General features: G+C 47.1%; 2 protein-coding genes across 2 annotated transcripts; one reads left to right on the top strand and one right to left on the bottom strand.

Annotated features, from left to right (window-relative positions):
• Positions 1-372: 372 nt before the first annotated feature.
• Positions 373-13,588, bottom strand: LOC135559008 (nuclear factor of activated T-cells, cytoplasmic 4-like). Its single transcript, XM_064993308.1, is given in 14 exon segments — positions 373-680; positions 841-1,377; positions 1,380-1,535; positions 1,688-1,814; positions 1,916-1,971; positions 2,179-2,319; positions 2,493-2,680; positions 2,863-2,964; positions 3,073-3,173; positions 9,368-9,530; positions 9,660-9,835; positions 9,916-10,425; positions 11,354-11,517; positions 12,624-13,588. Coding segments are annotated over 14 exon segments (2,673 nt in total). The 5' UTR covers positions 12,805-13,588; the 3' UTR covers positions 373-609.
• Positions 13,589-15,862: 2,274 nt separating this feature from the next.
• Positions 15,863-19,402, top strand: LOC135558220 (leukotriene B4 receptor 1-like). Its single transcript, XM_064991947.1, has 5 exons — positions 15,863-16,061; positions 17,237-17,892; positions 18,155-18,355; positions 18,484-18,527; positions 18,648-19,402. Exons 2-5 carry the CDS (start codon positions 17,254-17,256, stop codon positions 18,910-18,912), a joined length of 1,149 nt encoding a protein of 382 aa, XP_064848019.1. The 5' UTR covers positions 15,863-16,061; positions 17,237-17,253; the 3' UTR covers positions 18,913-19,402.
• The last annotated feature ends 765 nt before the right edge of the window (positions 19,403-20,167 follow it).

Below are 20,167 nucleotides of genomic sequence, written 5' to 3'. Positions count from 1 at the left end.
GTCCAGAAGCCCAGTTTGGCCTCAATGATAAGTACTGGAGTTTACTTTGCACCAAAGAAGCCTGTAGTTTCCTACATAACATCATTGAGACTAAACTACCTGCCCCTGGCCCTGAGTCCTGTAGTAGGGTAGGGGTGTACCTGGATCACAGGGCTGGAGATCTGTCCTTCTACAGCATCTCTGAAACAATTACCCTCCTCCATACTGTCCAGACTGTATTCACTCGGGCCACTCAACCAAGGGGCTTTGGGCAGAGCTAAATTTATTTTGCTCCAGTGATAACAGATATTAGACTCCCAGGTGGAGAGAAAGGCAATCTATTCAAGCACACACAAGCACACTAAAGTGATATACACAAACAGACCCATAACAGACATTTACTTGTATAATTTATATTGAAAACAGGTTAAAAACATTAGTCTCCCTTATATAAACTGTAACAGTGACCTTCGATCATACTTACAACCGTGCCCTTTTATTTAACCCCATTCAGTATTGCCATACTTGAGCAATACATCAGAAACCAAGTGCATAGGAAAAGGTGTGATATGATATCAATAACGCACTTCATACTATAAAAACAGAACAAGACAGGAAGTACGGAGCTTGTCATCCCGGTTGGCTGTCCATCTGTGAGCCCGAATGGAAGGATCTGATATCTTCTCCTATGAACTCATTCACTGCAGGCAAAAAGACACAGCAACCAGTCAGACATTTATATATGAATTCTTGCTGTATACTGTATCAATAAATCTATACAAACAAACATGGTACAAATGTATTGTTACTGTTGTAACGATGCAGACCAACACCAATGAGAACCTCCCACAAACGTCTCACCTTCCTCTAATGTAATGTGGTGAAAGGATGATGAGCTGGCAAATTCCAGGGGGCTCTCCTGCATTTTAGGTCCAGCCTGAGCTTCCCTTTCCCCAAGTCCCCTGCCCTGGTGGTCCCATACCTCATAGTGGGAGTACGGTGGTGGGTAGAAGTCCTGATAAGGGCTAGGGTTGGAAGGTGGCGAGGGGCAGACCTCATGAGGGTACGGGTAGTGGGGGAAGGGAGAGGTAGTCATGGGGGGACGAGGGGAGGAGGAGATGGGGCTGCTGGAGGGGAAGGGACTCAGAGAGGAGGAGTGGGAGGGGGAGGGGGAAGAGGACAGGTATGGGGAGTCCAGCCAAGGGGAGGGGGAGGGAGGCTGGGGGACTCTGGGGTAAAAGGGAGGCAGTAGCTCAGTGAAGCCCAGCTCCAAGTTCTCAAAGCTGGGGTGTCTCTCCGACAGAGAACCTCTGCTCTCCTCCACAGCTTCCGGCTTGTGGCAGTACTCCTGGTAGCTCTGGCCGGGGTAGGGGGGAGAGCAGGCTGAAGGGTAGGGGGAAGGTGGAAGGCCAGTCCTCCCTCCTCGAGCATGGGATCATTCCCCCGGTGCACACCGCTGTCCACCCTGCTGGGCCCCCTCATGGAGCAGAGTGTCACCCCCTCCAGGGGCAAGGCAGAGGGATGCGACAGCAGCGGGTCCTCCTCTTTAAACATGACTGAGGGTGAAAAATAAGTGGTAATATGTAGTCTGGTCCCTGACCACGTAGATAAATACCATGGGGATGAATTGTTCAAAATGAACCAAAAACAACAAAGATAGTTCCAGTCTCAGCTGAGAGGCTGATGGATGAAGTGAGGCGAGACTCACCGGGCAGGTACTTGAAACAGTGAGTGCTGCTCCTTTTTCTCTTCCCGTTGGAGACATAAAGGCACACAGATACTGGGCGGCTCACCGAGAGGTCACTATAGGCTGGAACTCGCACACACAGCAAGCACTGGGGGAGGACAACATGAACAATGTACATTACAATTCTCGTACATGAACACTTATGCTCGCACACTCAAACACACATACATCCAGAAACATATTATTTACCTCACTACTGTTGTCACGGTCAACATGTGCCTCCTCTTCCCACTGTAGCTTTCCATCTGGTAAATAAGGATATCAATTATACCTTATTTAATGGATGGTGCACATTGAACATTGAACAATTGTACACAATCATGCTTACACACACACACACACACACACACACACACACACACACACACACACACACACACACACACACACACACACACACACACACACACACACACACACACACACACACACACACACACACACATCATTACCTGTCCCTCTTTCCATAAAAAGCACTCTGGACATGGGCAGGAAGTTAGACCCACCCAACAGTAGCTCCTCCCCTCCTTCCACAGAGCAGGATGTAAGACTGACCGACTCCACCACTGGCAGCTCCTGAGCAGAGCGCTGGGCTGAGGAGAGAGATTGAGAGGAGAGAGAGAGAGAGAGAGAGAGAGACAGAGAGAGAAAGAGAAGACAGATGATTCGCTAGGATATTGCTAAATATGATACCTTATCAAAATACAACCTCAAAGAAAGTGTCAGGACAAGGAGAGTTGACTGTGATTGTTGGCTGGCTACTCACAGCACTCTATAGGAAGGGAGGCGACCTGCAGGGCCAGCACCCGTCCAGGCGGGGCCACGTGAGGGGCCAGGGGGAGGTGGGTACGGAACACGAGGCGCACACGCGTGTTCTTCCTCCCTACGTCCGTCTCTCCTTTCCTCAGCTCGATGTCCGAGTTCCTCAGCTTCAGAATGCCAGCACAGTCAATGCTGAGAGACAGAAGGGCTGTCTTATTCGCCACATAGACACACACTCACACCGTACAAAATACCATCTACACACTTACTTAGTACACACACATATACATACACAGGAAAGCTACTCTTTCTGCCTACTCTGTTACTCCATACAAACCTTTTGTGTCCATTCTCTTTGTTTCTCTGTTACTCACAGCGCAGTCATGTTGGTATCTGGGTTGAGGGGGATGTCCAGTATTTTGGTGCCAGCTTGGACGCTCTCCTGACTGGCAGTGCCCACCATCTTCCCTGTCACCCTGAGGATCAGAAGAAACGCTTTTACAATAAATACAAAAACACACCAAAACACCTAGGAGGCACATACAATCACAGATTCACTGAAGTATTGTCGCACAGTTGCCTACCTGTGAATCTGATAGAAAGGATGAGGCCGGATGGACCTGTCATCAGCTGTTCCTACAAACACCTGCAAAGAGAGTGGCTGTCTCTCTGTGTACCCAGTCAGCTGGGAGAGACAGAAAAGAGAGTTATTGTTTAGATATATACTGAGGGTACGAAACATTAAGAACACCATCCTAATATTGAGTTGCAACCCCCCTTTTGCCCTCAGAACAGCCTCAGTTCGTCGGGGAATGGACTACAAGGTGTCGAAAGCGTTCTACAGGGATTTGATTTTTTGATTTGATTTTTATTTCACCTTTATTTAACCAGGGAAGCTAGTTGAGAACAAGTTCTCATTTACAACTGCGACCTGGCCAAGATAAAGCAAAGCAGTGCGACACAAACAACAACACAGAGTTACACATGGAATAAACAAGCGTACAGTCAATAACACAATAGAAAAAAAGAAAGTCTATATACAGTTTGTGCAAATGGCATGAGGATGTAAGGCAATAAATAGGCCATAGTAGCAAAGTAATTACAATTTAGCAGACTAACACTGGAGTGATAGATGAGCAGATGATGATGAGCAGATACTGGTGTGCAAAAGAGCAGCAAAGTAAATAAAAACAATATGGGGATGAGGTAGATAGACTGGGTGGGTTATTTACAGATGGACTATGTGCAGCTGCAGCGATCGGTTAGCTGCTCAGATAGCTGATGCTTAAAGTTAGTGAGGGAAATGTAAGTCTACAGATTCAGCGATTTTTGCAATTTGTTCCAGTCACTGGCAGCAGAGAACTGGAAGCAAAGGCGACCAAAGGAGGTGTTGGCTTTGGGGATGACCAGTGAGATATACCTGCTGGAGCAGGGGCTACGGGTGGGTGTTGCTATCGTGACCAGTGAGCTGAGATAAGGCAAAGCTTTTACCTAGCATAGACTTATAGATGACCTGGGGCCAGTGGGTCTGGCAACGAATATGTAGCGAGGGCCAGCCGACTAGAGCATACAGGTCGCAGTGGTGGGTGGTATAAGGCGCTTTGGTAACAAAACGGACGACACTGTGATAGACTGCATCCAATTTGCTGAGTAGAGTATTGGAAGCTATTTTGTAGATGACATCGTCGAAGTCGAGGATCGGTAGGATAGTCAGTTTTACTAGGGTAAGTTTGGCGGCGTGAGTGAAGGAGGCTTTGTTGCGAAATAGAAAGCCGATTCTAGATTTGATTTTGGATTGGAGATGTTTGATATGAGTCTGGAAGGAGAGTTTACAGTCGAGCCAGACACCTAGGTATACAGTGGGGCAAAATAGTATTTAGTCAGCCACCAATTGTGCAAGTTCTCCCACTTAAAAAAATGAGAGAGGCCTGTAATTTTCATCATAGGTACACTTCAACTATGACAGACAAAATTAGGAAAAAAAATCCAGAAAATCACATTGTAGGATTTAAAAATAAAAATAAATATTTGCAAATTATGGTGGAAAATAAGTATTTGGTCACCTACAAACAAGCAAGATTTCTGGCTCTCACAGACCTGTAACTTCTTCTTTAAGAGGCCCCTCTGTCCTTCACTCGTTACCTGTATTAATGGCACCTGTTTGAACTTGTTATCAGTATAAAAGACACTTGTCCACAACCTCAAACAGTCACACTCCAAACTCCACTATGGCCAAGACCAAAGAGCTGTCAAAGGACACCAGAAACAAAATTGTAGACCTGCACCAGGCTGGGAAGACTGAATCTGCAATAGGTAAGCAGCTTGGTTTGAAGAAATCAACTGTGGGAGCAATTATTAGGAAATGGAAGTAACAAAGCCTACCATCAGTAACACACTACGCCGCCAGGGACTCAAATCCTGCAGTGCCAGATGTGTCCCCCAGCTTAAGCCAGTACATGTCCAGGCCCGTCTGAAGTTTGCTAGAGAGCATTTGGATGATCCAGAAGAAGATTGGGAGAATGTCATATGGTCAGATGAAAGCAAAATAGAACTTTTTGGTAAAAACTCAACTCGTCGTGTTTGGAGGACAAAGAATGCTGAGTTGCATCCAAAGAACACCATACCTACTGTGCATGGGGGTGGAAACATCATGCTTTGGGTCTGTTTTTCTGCAATGGGACCAGGACGACTGATCCGTGTAAAGGAAAGAATGAATGAGGCCATGTATCGTGAGATTTTTAGTGAAAAACTCATTCCATCAGCAAGGGCATTGAAGATGAAACGTGGCTGGGTCTTTCAGCATGACACTGATCCCAAACACACCGCCCGGGCAACGAAGGAGTGGCTTTGTAAGAAGCATTTCAATGTCCTGGAGTGGCCTAGCCAGTCTCCAGATCTCAACCCCATAGAAGATCTTTGGAGGGAGTTGAAAGTCTGTGTTGCCCAGCAACAGCCCCAAAACATCACTGCTCTAGAGGAGATCTGCATGGAGGAATTGGCCAAAATACCAGCAACAGTGTGTGAAAACCTTGTGAAGACTTACAGAAAACGTTTGACCTCTGTCATTGCCAACAAAGGGTATATAACAAAGTAATGAGATAAACATTTGTTATTGACCAAATTCTTATTTTCCACCATAATTTGCAAATAAATTAATTAAAAATCCTACAATGTGATTTTCTGGATTTTTTTCTTCTAATTTTGTCTGTCATAGTTGAAGTGTACCTATGATGAAAATTACAGGCCTCTCTCATATTTTTAAGTGGGAGAACTTGTACAATTGGTGGCTGACTAAATACTTTTTTGCCCCACTGTATGTAGTTGTCCACGTATTCTCGGTCAGAACCGTCCAGAGTAGTGATGCTAGTCGGGCAGGCTGGTGCGGGCAGCGAACGGTTGAAAAGCATGCATTTAGTTTTACTAGCGTTTAATAGCAGTTGGAGGCCACGGAAGGAGTGTTGTATGGCATTGAAGCTTGTTTGGAGGTTAGTTAACAAAGTGTCCAAAGAAGGGCCAGATGTATACAGAATGGTGTCGTCTGCGTAGAGGTGGATCAGGGAATCACCCACAGCAAGAGCGACATTGTTGATATATACAAAGGAAAGAGTTGGCCCGAGAATTGAACCCTGTGGTACCCCCATAGAGACTGCCAGAGGCCAGGCCCCCCGATTTGACACACTGAACTCTGTCTGCGAAGTAGGTGAACCAGGCGAGGCAGTAATTTGAGAAACCAAGGCTATTGAGTCTGCCGATAAGAATACGTTGATTGACAGAGTCGAAAGCCTTAGCCAGGTCGATGAAGACGGCTGCACAGTAAGGTTTTTTATCGATGGCGGTTATGATATCGTTTAGTACCTTGAGCGTGGCTGAGGTGAACCCATGACCAGCTCGGAAACCGGATTGCACAGCGGAGAAGGTACGATGGCATTCGAAATGGTCAGTGATCTGTTTATTAACTTGGCTTTAAAAGACTTTAGAAAGGCAGGGCAGGATGGATATAGGTCTATAACAGTTTGGGTCTAGAGTATCACCCCCTTTAAAGAGGGGAATGACCGCGGCAGCTTCCCATTCTTTAGGGATCTTGGACGATACGAAAGAGAGGTTGAACAAACTGGTAATAGGGGTTGCAACAATGGCGGCGGATAATTTTAGAAGGAGAGGGTCCAGATTGTCTAGCCCAGCTAATTTGTAGGTTTTGCAGCTCTTTCAGAACATCTGCGATTTGGATTTGGGTGAAGGAGAATCTGGGGAGCCTCGGGCAAGTAGCTGTGGGGCTGTGGGGCGTTGGCAGGGGTTGGGGTAGCTAGGAAGAAAGCATGGCCAGCCGTAGAGAAATGCTTATTGAAATTTTAGATTATCATGGATTTATCGGTGGTGACAGTGTTACCTAGCCTCAGTGCAGTGGGCAGCTGGGAGGAGGTGCTCTTGTTCTCCATGGACTTTACAGTGTCCCCAATTTTTTGGAGTTAGAGCTACAGGTTGCAAATTTCTGTTTGAAAAAGCTAGCCTTTGCTTTCCTGAATGACTGTGTGTATTGGTTCCTGACTTCCCTGAACAGTTGCATATCGCGGAGACTATTCGATGCTATTGCAGTCCGCCACAGGGTGTTTTTTTGCTGGTCAAGTGCAGTCAGGTCTGGAGTGAACCAAGGGCTATATATACACATATATATCTGTTCTTAGTTCTACATTTTTTGAAAGGGGCATGCTTATTTAAGCTGGTGAGAAAATGACTTTTAAAGAACGACCAGGCATCCTCGACTGATGGGATGAGGTCAATATCCTTCCAGGATACCCGGGCCAGGTTGATTAGAAAGGCCTGCTCGCAGAAGTGATTTAGGGAGCATTTAACAGTGATGAGTGGTGCTCGTTTGACTGCGGACCCGTAGCGGATGCAGGCAATGAGGCAGTGATCGCTGAGATCCTGATTGAAAACAGCAGAGGTGTATTTGGAGGACAAGTTGGTCAGGCTAATATCTATGAGGGTGCCCATGTTTACGGATTTAGGGTTGTACCTGGTGGTTTCCTTGATGATTTGTGTGACATTGAGGGCATCTATCTTAGATTGTAGTACTTCTGGGGTGTTAAGCATATCCCAGTATAGGTTACCTAACAGAACGAACTCTGAAGATAGATGGTGGGCAATCAATTCACATATGGTGTCCAGGGCACAGCTGGGAGCTGAGGGGGGTCGGTAGCAGGCGGCAACAGTGAGAGACTTATTTCTGGAGAGATTCATTTTTAAAATTAGATGCTTGAACATTTTGTGCAGAGACCTGGGAAGTATGACAGAACTTTGCAGGCTGTCTCTGCAGTAGATTGCAACTCCTCCCCCTTTGGCAGTTCTATCTTGACGGAAAATGTTGTAGTTGGGTATGGAAATCTCAGAATTTTTGGTGGCCTTCCTAAGCCAGGATTCAGACACGGCAAGGACATCAGGGTTGGCGGAGTGTGCTAAAGTAGTGAGTAAAACAAACTTAGGGAGGAGGCTTCTGATGTTAACATGCATGAAACCAAGGCTTTTTCGATTACAGAAGTCAACAAATGAGAGTGCCTTGGGACACGCAGGGCCTGGGTTAACCTCCACATCCCCGAGGAACAAAGGAGGAGTAGGATGAGGGTACGGCTAAAGGCTAGCAAAACTGGTTGTCTAGTGCGTTGGGGACAGAGAATAAAAGGAGCAGATTTCTGGGCATGGTAGAAAAGATTCAGGGCATAATGTGCAGACAGGGGTATGGTGGGGTGCGGGTACAGTGGAGGTAAGCCCAGGCACTGAGTGATGATAAGAGAGGTTGCATCTCTGGACATGCTGGTTATACTGGGTGAGGTCACCGCATGTGTGGGAGATGGGACAAAGGAGGTATCTAAGGCATGTTGATTGTGGCTAGGGGCTCCACATTAAACTAAAACAATGATAACTATCCTAAACAACAGTATACAAGGCATATTGACATTTGAGAGAGACATAAAGCGAGGCATAAAGCAATCACGGGTGTTGATTGGGAGAGCTAGCTAAGACAACAACGGGTAAGACAACAACAGCTAATCAGCTAAGACAACAACAACAGGTAAAATGGTGATGAATGGGCTGAGAGGGTCGGTTAACTACACACAGGGCCTGAGTTCGGGGCTAGGGCCAACAGATAAACAAAGGTAAACAAAGTGGGGTACCGTGTTAAATGAACAGTCCAGCAGGCATCAGCTATGTAGCCAAGTGATCATAGGGTCCAGTGTACAGCAATAGATGGAACAGGGAAGCCGCGGGGCAGTCGTTGCTACGCTAGCACGCGGGAGACATGGCGTTTAAAGTTAGCAGGCCGGGGTAAGTAGAAGCGTCTGCTCTGACGTCCAGCAAAGGCCGGTTAAAGGCACAGCTGATGGAATTACGTCTGCGGACCAGTCGTGGTGGTACGGCGGGGTGCCGTGTCGACGAAGGGACCGGGTCAGATGGCGAAAGAGGTGCTGGCCCATGTTGACTCCAATGCTTCCCATAGTTGTGTTAAGTTGTCTGGATGTCCTTTGGGTGGTGGACCATTCTTGATACACACGGGAAACTGTTGAGCATGGAAAACCCCAAACCGGTGCGCCTGGCAGCTACTACCATACCCCGTTCAAAGGCACTTAAATCTTTTGTCTTGCCCATTCACCCTCTGAATGGCACACATACACAATCCATGTCTCGACTTCTCAAGGCTTAAAAATCCTTCCTTGACCTGTCTCCTCCCCTTCGTCTACACTGATTGAAGTGGATTTAACAAGTGACATCAATAAGGGATCATAGCTTTCACCTGGATTCACCTGGTCAGTCAATGTCATGGAAAGAGCAGGTGTCCTTAATGTTTTGTACACTCAGTTCATACACTCAGTTCCTACAGTATACCTTAACAACCGGATGTCCCCCTGGTGATGCCTTGACGGCTCCTCTGCTTCCCTCCGTCTCGTAGTGGGCCCGGTGGTGTGGGCGGGGCTGCACCTCGATACGCAGTTCATATTGGTCAAACTGAGTTGGCAGAGGCCAATCAAGTGGTGGCAGAGCATTGGATCTGTAAGAACAATGGACCAGTCAGATGTGTGTGGGGGGGGGGGGGGGGCTGAGGGGAACATCCTGGCCACCCAAAGAATAATAATGGCAACACACTATTGAGGGATACTGTATAAACACATTGTGTAACCTGAACAGAGGGCTGTGGGCGCTGGCTCTGGTCCTCCCCCAGCCCAGAGCAGGGGGCACAGACAGGTAGTCCATGCCCATGGAAGGGGCCTCTCTCCTCTGCTGCAGCGGCTCTGGGAGTGGGCAGTGGGAGCTATGGGCTGGAGCCTGCACTTGCTCCACCTCCCTGGGGCAAACCTGGAGGACACAAGCCAGGGACTTCTGGTTGAGCATGAAAACAAACTATGGAACTTAAGATCTACAAACCACCAGCTGACCTGCTCCAGTGACGTCTTCCTGGTCTTCTGTGGGATGCTCAGCTCAAAGCTGCTGTTGGGACCCTGTGACTGAAAGGTGGGGTCTCCTTCCTCCTGGTTACAGGAGTGGTCCTCAGAGTAGCTGCTCCTGCGGGAGGTGCAGGGGGAGGCCAGGGGGGAGTTCCTGCGCTTCTTACCCCCCGGGGAGGTTGGCCGGGAGGAGGGCGACAGGCAGAAATGGGAAGTGACCTCATTGAGATCCTCCTCCTCTACTAGCAGCGAATCACAGCTGGACGCAGGACTGAGCCAGCCGCGAGAAGAGGGGCTGGAGGCAGGGCTTGGGCTCAGGGACCCAGTGCCGGTGCCGCCGTCGCGGTAGCAGAATGGGTCCAGTAGGGGGAGGTAGAGGCGCTCCCTCTCCCAGCCACCTCCTGTGTCCCAGTAGTTACTTCCTGCTGGGGCAGTGTCATCCTCTGGAGAGATAGTAGTGATCTGGATGCTAGGGCACTCCAACACACGGGACTCTGAGACCTGGGAGAGAGAGAGAGATGGAGAAAACCAGACATACAGACAGACATATGTCAGAACATTGACCCAGTGAGTCCCACTGCAACGCCGGTGCGATTTGGACTTCTAACCCCTTTAACATTGTGCATTTGAGCTACAGACCTATTGTACCAATGAATGTGTCTATTTCTTCTGCATCTGTTAGTAACAACCATTAGTCTGTGTGATTAACCGGGGCTAAGCTAGAGCGGTGTTTGTGAGACAAGGGCAGATCCCAGAAGCAGTCCAGGGACGGGTCTTTTTACAGAAACGTCTGTAGAGTCCGAATGGTTAGAGCTACAAACTATTAAACATATCTATGAAAAGCTGAGACTCTCAGAAACATGGACATGTTTTGCTCTATGACTCTCACAAGCTACATAGGAGTCGTTGGAAGGTAAGGAGTATTTCTACATAGAAGATCATAGCACATCTGAAGGACATAGCGTCTATAATATCGTAAAAAGCTCACATCGTTGCTGTCACATACTCCACACGGTTGTCACTGACTAGGGGGATATTCATTTCCCACTGAGAAAATCATTTCTGTACTTACAGCATTATTTTGATTTAAAAAATAATTGTTGCTTTGCTTAGAACCTTTTTTGTGTTGACATTTGAAGGCGACAGTTTATGTCAAATGTTTTTTGTGTTGTACTTGTAGCCCTTGTTGTCCTTGGAATGAAATGGTAAAACGCCTCATTGTGAGGCTAAATATAACGTCTAAACATCCAGATAAATGAAAGTCATGTAAAATGAAAAGCTGATTTTTGCCGGGGTCTCGGGACTGATAGGGTTAACAATAGAGACATGTACAGTAGGGACCATACTGTAAGGACGGGTATGGTTTCCATCATCTCTTTCCCACTCTCACTGACCAGGAGAGTAAACTGGCCCATCTCTGACCACTCACTTGTACAGATCGCGCTGGAAGACTCTCATAAGTCCCGCTGAACTCCCTCACCAAGGCACGCCTGGGGGGCGGGGAATGCATCCCAGCCCTTTGACTGGCTGAAGAAGACGGTGGGGTAGGGATGCCGATTGGCTGGCCTACATGAGTGGCAGCCAGGTGGCTGTCTGTGACCAAACACAAAAGGTGGAACAAGTGTCAGGAGTCTCTCAGTTACAGTTGACATGGTAAAAGCTGTATCCTACTGAGTTCACTGTTAAGAGAGTAGAGACAAAATACATTCACGTTGAAGAGTGAAACTACTACTAGAAAAAGTATCCCCTAACTCTCAAGAATGGTAATAAAATAAGTAAGGAAATGTCCCTTACTGGTGTTTTAACTGCACATTACACTGCACATTACCCTGCTGTGGTGTGGTGGTGCAGTAGACAGTACCAGGGAGTTAGGGTCACTGTAAAGCACCCTGTCCACTGTCCAGTGTCCATTATGGATCACTGGTCAGCCTAGTGCAGCAGTGAAGAGGAACAGTACGCACCATGGTAACTTCTCTTGTAGTACATTTAAGGCTAGGGTGTGGTATGACTATTTTATGCCCAGTGTGGGCGGCAAAGAGATGCGTGGGTGGGTGAGAGGGGTGTGTATGAAAGCTGAAAGGTGGGGGTTGGAAGAAAAGGGGTGAAGGAGAGGGAGGGAGAAAGTAAAAGGAGGGAGAACGGAGGGAGGGAGGTGTAGTGCATGCTCGGTAAACAGAGATTGAGGTTTCAATCCAGATGGCAGCTGTTAACTTCACTCACACGCACAGCTGATTAGAACCACATTGAATGCTGCCCTTACACACACACACACACAATCACACAACATACAGGCAAGCACAAGCATGCAATACACAGCACGCAAACTCCATACACACACACATCCCCCACACGCAGACAAGCACACACTAGGCCTACATCCAGACACATAACTTATCTATATCCAGGTAGAGAGAGAGAGAGAGAGAGAGAGAGAGAGAGAGAGAGAGAGAGAGAGGGTGGGGGGCAGAGAGAACAGGAGGCCTCATACTTTTACCAATGATGAACATACTCAGATCAAGTCAAACTAAATAATGCTCATGACATTCACCACACAGAGACAAATCACTACAGTGTGGATTAGACATCAACATTGGGAACCATTGACCATCTTCTTTTCCCCTTTCTGTCACTCTCTCTCTGTCAATCTCTCTCTCACTGTCACACACATTCACACACACTATCCAAGAAAGTGTTCTAACCAGTATTGCTCGACGTTGGGAGCGACAGGGAGCTCTCTGTCCTCTCCCCTGCGACGGTGTGCTCCTGGTCCGCGTTGCGCAGCGGGGATGGGCCCCGGAGTTGGCGCGGCGGGTCCTCCTCAAAAACCAACTTGAACTCGAACTCCCCCTCCTCCCAGCCCGAACCCGGAGCGGCCCCCATCCCCTCAGCACGCGGAATAAATCAGAGAGACTGATGAAGAGAGCACCCTGGCTGAAAAGATTGAGATCTACCTAAGTGTGATCCAATAATAATAATACTTTCTTTGGTCCTTTAAAAAAAAAAACATCGACGTTTTCGCGAAATGTATACGTTCAAGGATAGGTCCAACATTCGTTCTTGTGGTCGTTCTTGCTCAGAAACTCTCTCTGTAACTTTTTACAATGTCTTCCGCCGATAAGACATATTTTTGGACCACCGCTTCATCTATTTCATTCGAAGTTTTGGAGAAGACAAATGTTATGCGTAGGCTAGCCTATATCGTTGAGTTCTTTGAAATTCGTAAACGATCGGACCGTTATCTATCTATTCCATCACAGGCTATCAGTGTTTCATTCTATTGCTCTCTCGCCATCCTTTCTTCTATTCGACCAGAAAAAAAGTGTATCAAACATTTTTGTAGTACTTTACCCTTAATTGCCTTTGGGTGGGTTTCTCAGCACAGTTGGACCGTTACTGGAATTCCATAGGACATTTGGGTTGTCAGTCAAGGAGACCCCCTCCCCTCTCCCCCTGCCTATGTCCATGAGCTGAGGAGGTTTGCTTGCTTTGAGATTTTTTGCCAAGTTCTTATAAATAATGAATCAGTTATGTGGCATATACTGTAGATTATTGCATACATTTCCTCTGACAGTTTGACATCACATCCTTGTATTTCCAGGCGTTTTCTGCCTTCCCTCCTTCCCCCATCACCAAACGTTTTAAATGGCATCAACTCGAGTGTAATACAAGTAATGAACTGGCCCTCTTGAGCCAGATGTTTGGCTGGTGGGCTTTTCCTCCCTGCTGTGGCCTCACTGAATGTCCCAGTGCTCTCTGTCACAAGAAGGACAATGATGCTCCGCTGTCACTCAGAGAGCATGAAGAGGCCAGGCAGTTTCCTGTGGTGTTTTACATGACAGCACCCACCCCTCTTCTGTTTTCTTCCCTTTCTCCTCCCATTACCCCTCTCCCCCTTTCTCTTTTCCCTCCTCCAGCTCTCCCAGGCTCACCCCCTCCCTCTCTTCCTCCCTTCCTCCCTTCCTCCCTTCCTCGCCTTGCCTTGCGAGATCTGTTTCTGATTATCCTCTGTAGTCTGTCTGCACTCTGTCTGAGACGGGAGACGAAAAGCTTAAATAAACATGCTCCCTCCCTCTCTTTCTCTATCCCCCCCCCTTCTCTCCGTCGCTCACCCCTCCTCCAGTTCTCACAATCATTATGCTATACAGGAGTTGGAGGCTTTTCTTTTGTGTCTCACTTTCTATAGTTCATACTCTTGGGGATGTGGGTACTGGTATCTTTTATCCAAATTTAAGATAGTTAAAATGTGGTGAATGTTGTTGCACAATCAAGATTGAGCGTTGCCTAAAGACTGCTTATTATTTAGGGTTATAATTTAAATTAGGGGGATTGGGATAATTCAGTAGGATTTTGGCCTTCATGGGTTTTGGCAAGAAATTAAAAAAGAGCTCTTTAGAGTTGATATAATCAGTAGCGTTTTATTTGGGAGGCAAATGAGTGTTACAAATTAGAAGGATGATATGTGGGTCAAATCCTCAGGCTGAGTTTCAGCTGATGTCAACAGTTGAATGTCATACTCATTGACGGAGGAATTATGTGGATATGTTGCCACCATGTGGTAAAAAGGTGGAACAGTCTTTCCATAACATTCCCAGAAAGGGAATATATACAGTACAGGACAGGGGTATTAAAATCCTACCCTGGAGGTCCGGAGTACCAGCTGTTTTTTTGTTCTACCTGATAATTAACTGCACCCACCAGGTGTCACAGGTCTAAATTAGTCTCTGATTAGAGGGGAAGAATGAAAAAACTGACTTCGAGGTCCAGATTTGAATTTGAGAGGTATAGGAGATGAAAGAGTGTGGCAGGAAGCCTAGCGGTTAAGAGAGTTGGGCCAGTAACCGAAAGGTCGCTGGTTCTAATCCCTGAGCCATCTAGGGTAAAAAAAAATCTGTTGATGTGCCCTTGAGCAAAGCACTTAACCCTAGTTGCTCTGGATAAGAGTGTCTGCTAAAAACTCATCATATATTCAGTGTATCCAAACACCAGGGGGAAGGAAGTGTTTATGATAACACATTTACATTTCAACGACAGAGCTCAAATTGGAAAAGAGAGTGGCTGGATGCATGTTTTGGTGGTGAGTGTGTTAGACAGGAACTGACAACTGTCAGTTCTGAAGAAATCAAATGTGTGTGTGATGGTGAGGTCCATGTCTTTATGTACCTGGACAAGGGAGTATCATTTTTCACTCACTCCTTAACTTTCCGTCTCTGCTTCTGCTGTCCTCCTTTTACCTTGTGCCCTACCCCGGAAATAAACAACATTCCTGGGTAAGTGTCAGAGCTCTGTGAGCAAGTGTGTGCATGTGTGTGATTAGTGTCTAACACTCTCTCTGTGTATATGTTTGCGCTTGTGTGGTTTTGGTGGATCATGGTTGTGAAAATTGTATGTTTGCGTCATCAACACACTCTTAGCACACTCTTGGCTGCAAATCTACCCTGGGGATACAGAAATATCCACTGTGATGGATGAGAATGGGAAATGTTTAAAGATTGTAACAATTTGTACAGCAATTGTTTTTTTAAACAAATTTTGCAAGCATAATAACATAATTGTTATTACATTTCACTAGCAGATGAAGTATCATTTGGGTTTCCGAGTGGCGCAGTGGTCTAAGGCACTGCATCTGAGTACTAGAGGTGTCACTACAGACCCTGGTTTGATTCCAGGCTGTATCACAACTGGCCATGAATGGGAGTCCCATAGTGCGGTGCACATTTGGTCCAGTGTTGTCTGGGTCTGGGCTGGGGTTGGCTGTCATTGTAAATAAGAATTTGTTCTTAACTGACTTGCCTAGTTAAATAAAGGTTAAAAAAATATGAGAGAGAGAGAGAGAGAGAGAGAGAGAGAGAGAGAGAGAGAGAGAGAGAGAGTGTGTGTGTTAGGACACACCTCTCTTGCCCCTCACAGCATGGGGCAGCACATTTTTTAGGCACAATATCGGGGAAAGCAGTTGTAAAGAAGAACATAGACTGTCAGAAAGAGAGAGGGATTGGGATACGAGCTGTCAGAAAAGAGAAACAAAAAGAGAGCATAGAAAAATAGAAAATTGATCTCACCACATAATACATGCCCTACTCAGATCCATTGCTCTTTATCATCATCTTCATCATCCTCTTAATGCTTAATTTGTTAATAAGGTGAGTGGCTGCAAATCTACTGAACTTTTATCTGGCACATACTGTATTATCATTGTACGCTCATTGTCATTTTCTGTCTTGCTCTCTCTCTCTTTCTCTCTCTCTTTCTCTCTCTCTCTCCATATCTCTTTAATCATTCCTCATTCATTTTCCATTCTCTTTTCATTCCTTTACAAAACTTTTACATTTCTTTCCTCTTTTCTTCATGTATTTTCTCAGTGCATCAAGTTCCATCTCTCTCTGTCTCCTCTCTCCCCCTCTTCTCCATGTGTTGGTGAGCCCTTCCAGTCTCTGTGTGGTTCTGTGTTCCTTGCTGTTGACCTAACTCTGCATTGGTTCCTCATGTGTACACATCTCTATACTGATCTGCTTTTGAAAGACACTAAAGCTGCTATAGTGTCGTAGTCTGGAAAGTAGGGTGTGTCTTATGTTCTCACATTCCCAAAGAACAGTTGTATTCTTTCTAGCAATTCAACCAGCATATAGTACAATTATAATACAGTACAATTTTAACTGCTTCAATTTAGTCCCCCCCCTTTCTGGAAGAGGGGAAACTTGTTGCCCTGTTAATAGCCTGTCAAATTAGTATGATGATTGGCACGATTTCCACTTCTGTGAACCATTATTTGGTGTCCTTCCTCTGCATAGCTTGACAGAAAGTTAGAAACTGAATTTACAGCATGGAGGAAGACAAGTACAATGCCTTTGATGATAGGAGGATAGGATTGTGCCAATGTTGAGTATTGTGAGAGAAAGAGAGTCTTTCGAAGGAGCAGTGTTAACATTCGGCATGTTTTAGCATGCCGTCTCAGTGCTCTGCCAGTGTACTGTTGGCCAGGAGGCCTAATGTGAATATTTGCTTGCCTGATTCAGTGGCATCACATTTTATGTGTGCTGCAAAAACATTGTCTACCGCAAGGAGAGAAGAGTAATAGGAGATAGAGAGAGCTATGTATCTCCAATCCCAAATCAAACCGTAGTCCAACCCTTTGGTACTTGGATTCAATTGGTGCAAACAATATGTAATATGCAAAACAATTACACCTAACTTGGGTTCGAAGATCAAGCTCGATGCCACTTCCCAAATCCAAGCTTCATAAGAACAGGTCGAATTTCACCCAAATAGTACTATGCATGACTCTTTCTCTTTCTCTCTGTTCACCTCTCTCCCTCAGAATCAATAACAATCCCAATGGCCAATGACAGTGACTTCCTTCGTTCAGACTCATCCATCTCCTTCCTTGATGTCTTCAATGACACAGGGATCAAAGGTGACATCAATGTCCTGTTCTCGAACAGCACTGTTGAGGATCCCAGCGTTGTGAGTAACAACGCCACCACAGCCATTGGGGCCCTCATCCTGGGCCTGGTCTTCCTCTTCGGCGTTCCAGGGAACCTCTTCATCATCTGGAGTATCCTGGCCCGTGCCCGCCAACGCTCTGTCACCACCATCCTCATCCTCAACCTGGCGTGCGCCGACGGCTCCCTCATGTGCCTCACCATCTTCTTCATCATCTATTTGGCTAGGCGGAACTGGGACTTTGGTACCTACATGTGCAAGGGGGTGTTTTACCTGTGCAACACGAACATGTATGCCTCCATCTTCCTCATCACGCTGATGAGCCTGCACAGGCTGGTGGCAGTGGTTTGGCCCCAGCGGGTAGCGGCCCTGGCCAGCAAGAAGATGGTAGTGCGGGCAATAGTTGTGCTCTGGGTCCTGGTGTTCTTCATGGCTATCCCAGCTCTGGTGTTCAGGGAGCAGAGGGATGATCGTGACGAACTGAACAAAACCCAACGGGTTTGTGCCTCAGATCACAGAATGCCTCAACATGTAAGTTTAAGAGATAAGTGAATATTAAGTTAATAGTGGAGTTAGGTACATAATATATTGTTCTGGTTTAAGTGCATTGTTATTTATGTTGATACAGGTACGGTCATGATATGACTACTAAAAATCATAAATCCTAACCAATCCTACATTTTTGCTCGAGATCTTGTTATGACAGACTCATTCATGTTCAAATACGCCTGGTATTCCACTATGCTATCACTACATGTGAGCAGTTAATCGTTACCTCATTTCTCATGTTCAGTTGGTGTTCCAGTACACCTTTGAGACTGTCGTGGGATTCCTGGTTCCGTACGGGATTATAGTGAGCAGCTACGTTTGCATCCTGAGGCGTCTCAGACAGACCAAGTTCCATCGCAAGGTCCGCAGTGAGAATCTCATCCTGGCCATCGTTGTGATGTTTGCCATCTTCTGGTTGCCTTATCACGTCATCAACATAATACAGGTGTGTGATCATATGGGATTGGTTAATTTTGACGTTTCACTCAGAATGTGGTGAGCAGCACAGGAAGTTGTGGTATTTTACAGTGAAGGAATGAAGGAAAGGTTTTGCTCTGTGGTTGCTTCTCCTAGGTGGTGGCTGAGCATTTGAAAGACGATTCAGCAACAAAAAAGAGGTAAGTGCTCACCAACTGACCCAACATTTCCCCTTCCATTTTAATATAACATAAGCACCGCCATACAATGACAGTAAAAAGACTAATGGCAAAACATGAACTGCATCCCTCCCTCTGCAGACTATATATGATATGGCAGTCCAGTCGTGCTGTGACCTCCGCTCTGGCCTTCATCAGCAGCTGTGCCAACCCTATTCTCTACACATTCGCTGGGAAGTCCTACATCAGAGAGAACGGCATGGCCTTCATGGCTCGCCTCTTTGAAGGGACATCTCTGGACACTGGGATAAGGAAGGGCCAGCATACAACTAGGGACAAGGAGGGAAAACGAATCAAAGAGACATTGTCTTTCAGCAGCACTGGGGGCAATGTTGTGATGAAATGAAAATAGACACTCATATGCAGGGTTGCACTGCACATACTATCCACTCATCATGACGATGCACTCCTGCACACAGACCTCTTACATTTTTTTATTGCTATATAGATCTGCTCCTCTACTTGCATATGGGACCATCTGAAACAATCCCTACAATATTCAGTGCACCTCATGTGAGACACAGGTTTCTCACTAGACCCAACTTCTCTGCCACAATTCTTTTGTAAATGTGTTTGTCAAATGTGCCTTTTTTTACTTTTAATTCATTGCTTGTGCCTCTTGAATGTTTGTTGAATCGCACGCAGGCATTCAATACACTGCGTTGACAGCCACACACCCAACAACCACAGTACTAGCACACAAACACATATTCTCAACCCCTGCCCCATGGAGAGCATCACTCCAGACACCACACAGCCAGAGCACCACACAGCCAGAGCAGCACACAGCCAGAGCAGCACACAGCCGGAGCAGTACACAGCCAGAGCAGCACCCAGCCGGAGCACCACACAGCCAGAGCAGCACACAGCCAGAGCAGCACCCAGCCGGAGCACCACACAGCCAGAGCAGCACACAGCCGGAGCAGCACCCAGCCGGAGCAGCACACAGCCGGAGCAGCACACAGCCGGAGCAGCACACAGCCAGAGCAGCACTCAGCGAGAGCAGCACACAGCCAGAGCAGCACTCAGCGAGAGCAGCACACAGCCAGAGCAGCACCCAGCCAGAGCAGCACACAGCCAGAGCACCACCCAGCCAGACACCACCCAGCCAGAGCAGCGCACAGCCAGAGCAGCACACAGCCAGAGCAGCACCCAGCCAGAGCAGCACACAGCCAGAGCACCACCCAGCCAGAGCACCACACAGCCAGAGCACCACACAGCCAGAGCAGCACACAGCCAGAGCACCACACAGCCAGAGCAGCACACAGCCAGAGCAGCACTCAGCGAGAGCAGCACACAGCCAGAGCAGCACCCAGCCAGAGCAGCACACAGCCAGAGCACCACCCAGCCAGAGCACCACACAGCCAGAGCACCACACAGCCAGAGCAGCACACAGCCAGAGCACCACACAGCCAGAGCAGCACACAGCCAGAGCAGCACTCAGCGAGAGCAGCACACAGCCAGAGCAGCACACAGCCAGAGCAGCACTCAGCCAGAGCAGCGCACAGCCAGAGCAGCACACAGCCAGAGCAGCACCCAGCGAGAGCAGCACACAGCCAGAGCACCACCCAGCCAGAGCAGCACACAGCCAGAGCAGCACA

The sequence above is a fragment of the Oncorhynchus masou genome, chromosome 17 (genome assembly GCF_036934945.1).
Source record: "Oncorhynchus masou masou isolate Uvic2021 chromosome 17, UVic_Omas_1.1, whole genome shotgun sequence".
NCBI classification, from domain to species: domain Eukaryota; kingdom Metazoa; phylum Chordata; class Actinopteri; order Salmoniformes; family Salmonidae; genus Oncorhynchus; species Oncorhynchus masou.
The sequence above is the reverse complement of the archived record's forward strand: the minus strand, read 5'-3'. Positions and strand labels throughout refer to the sequence as shown.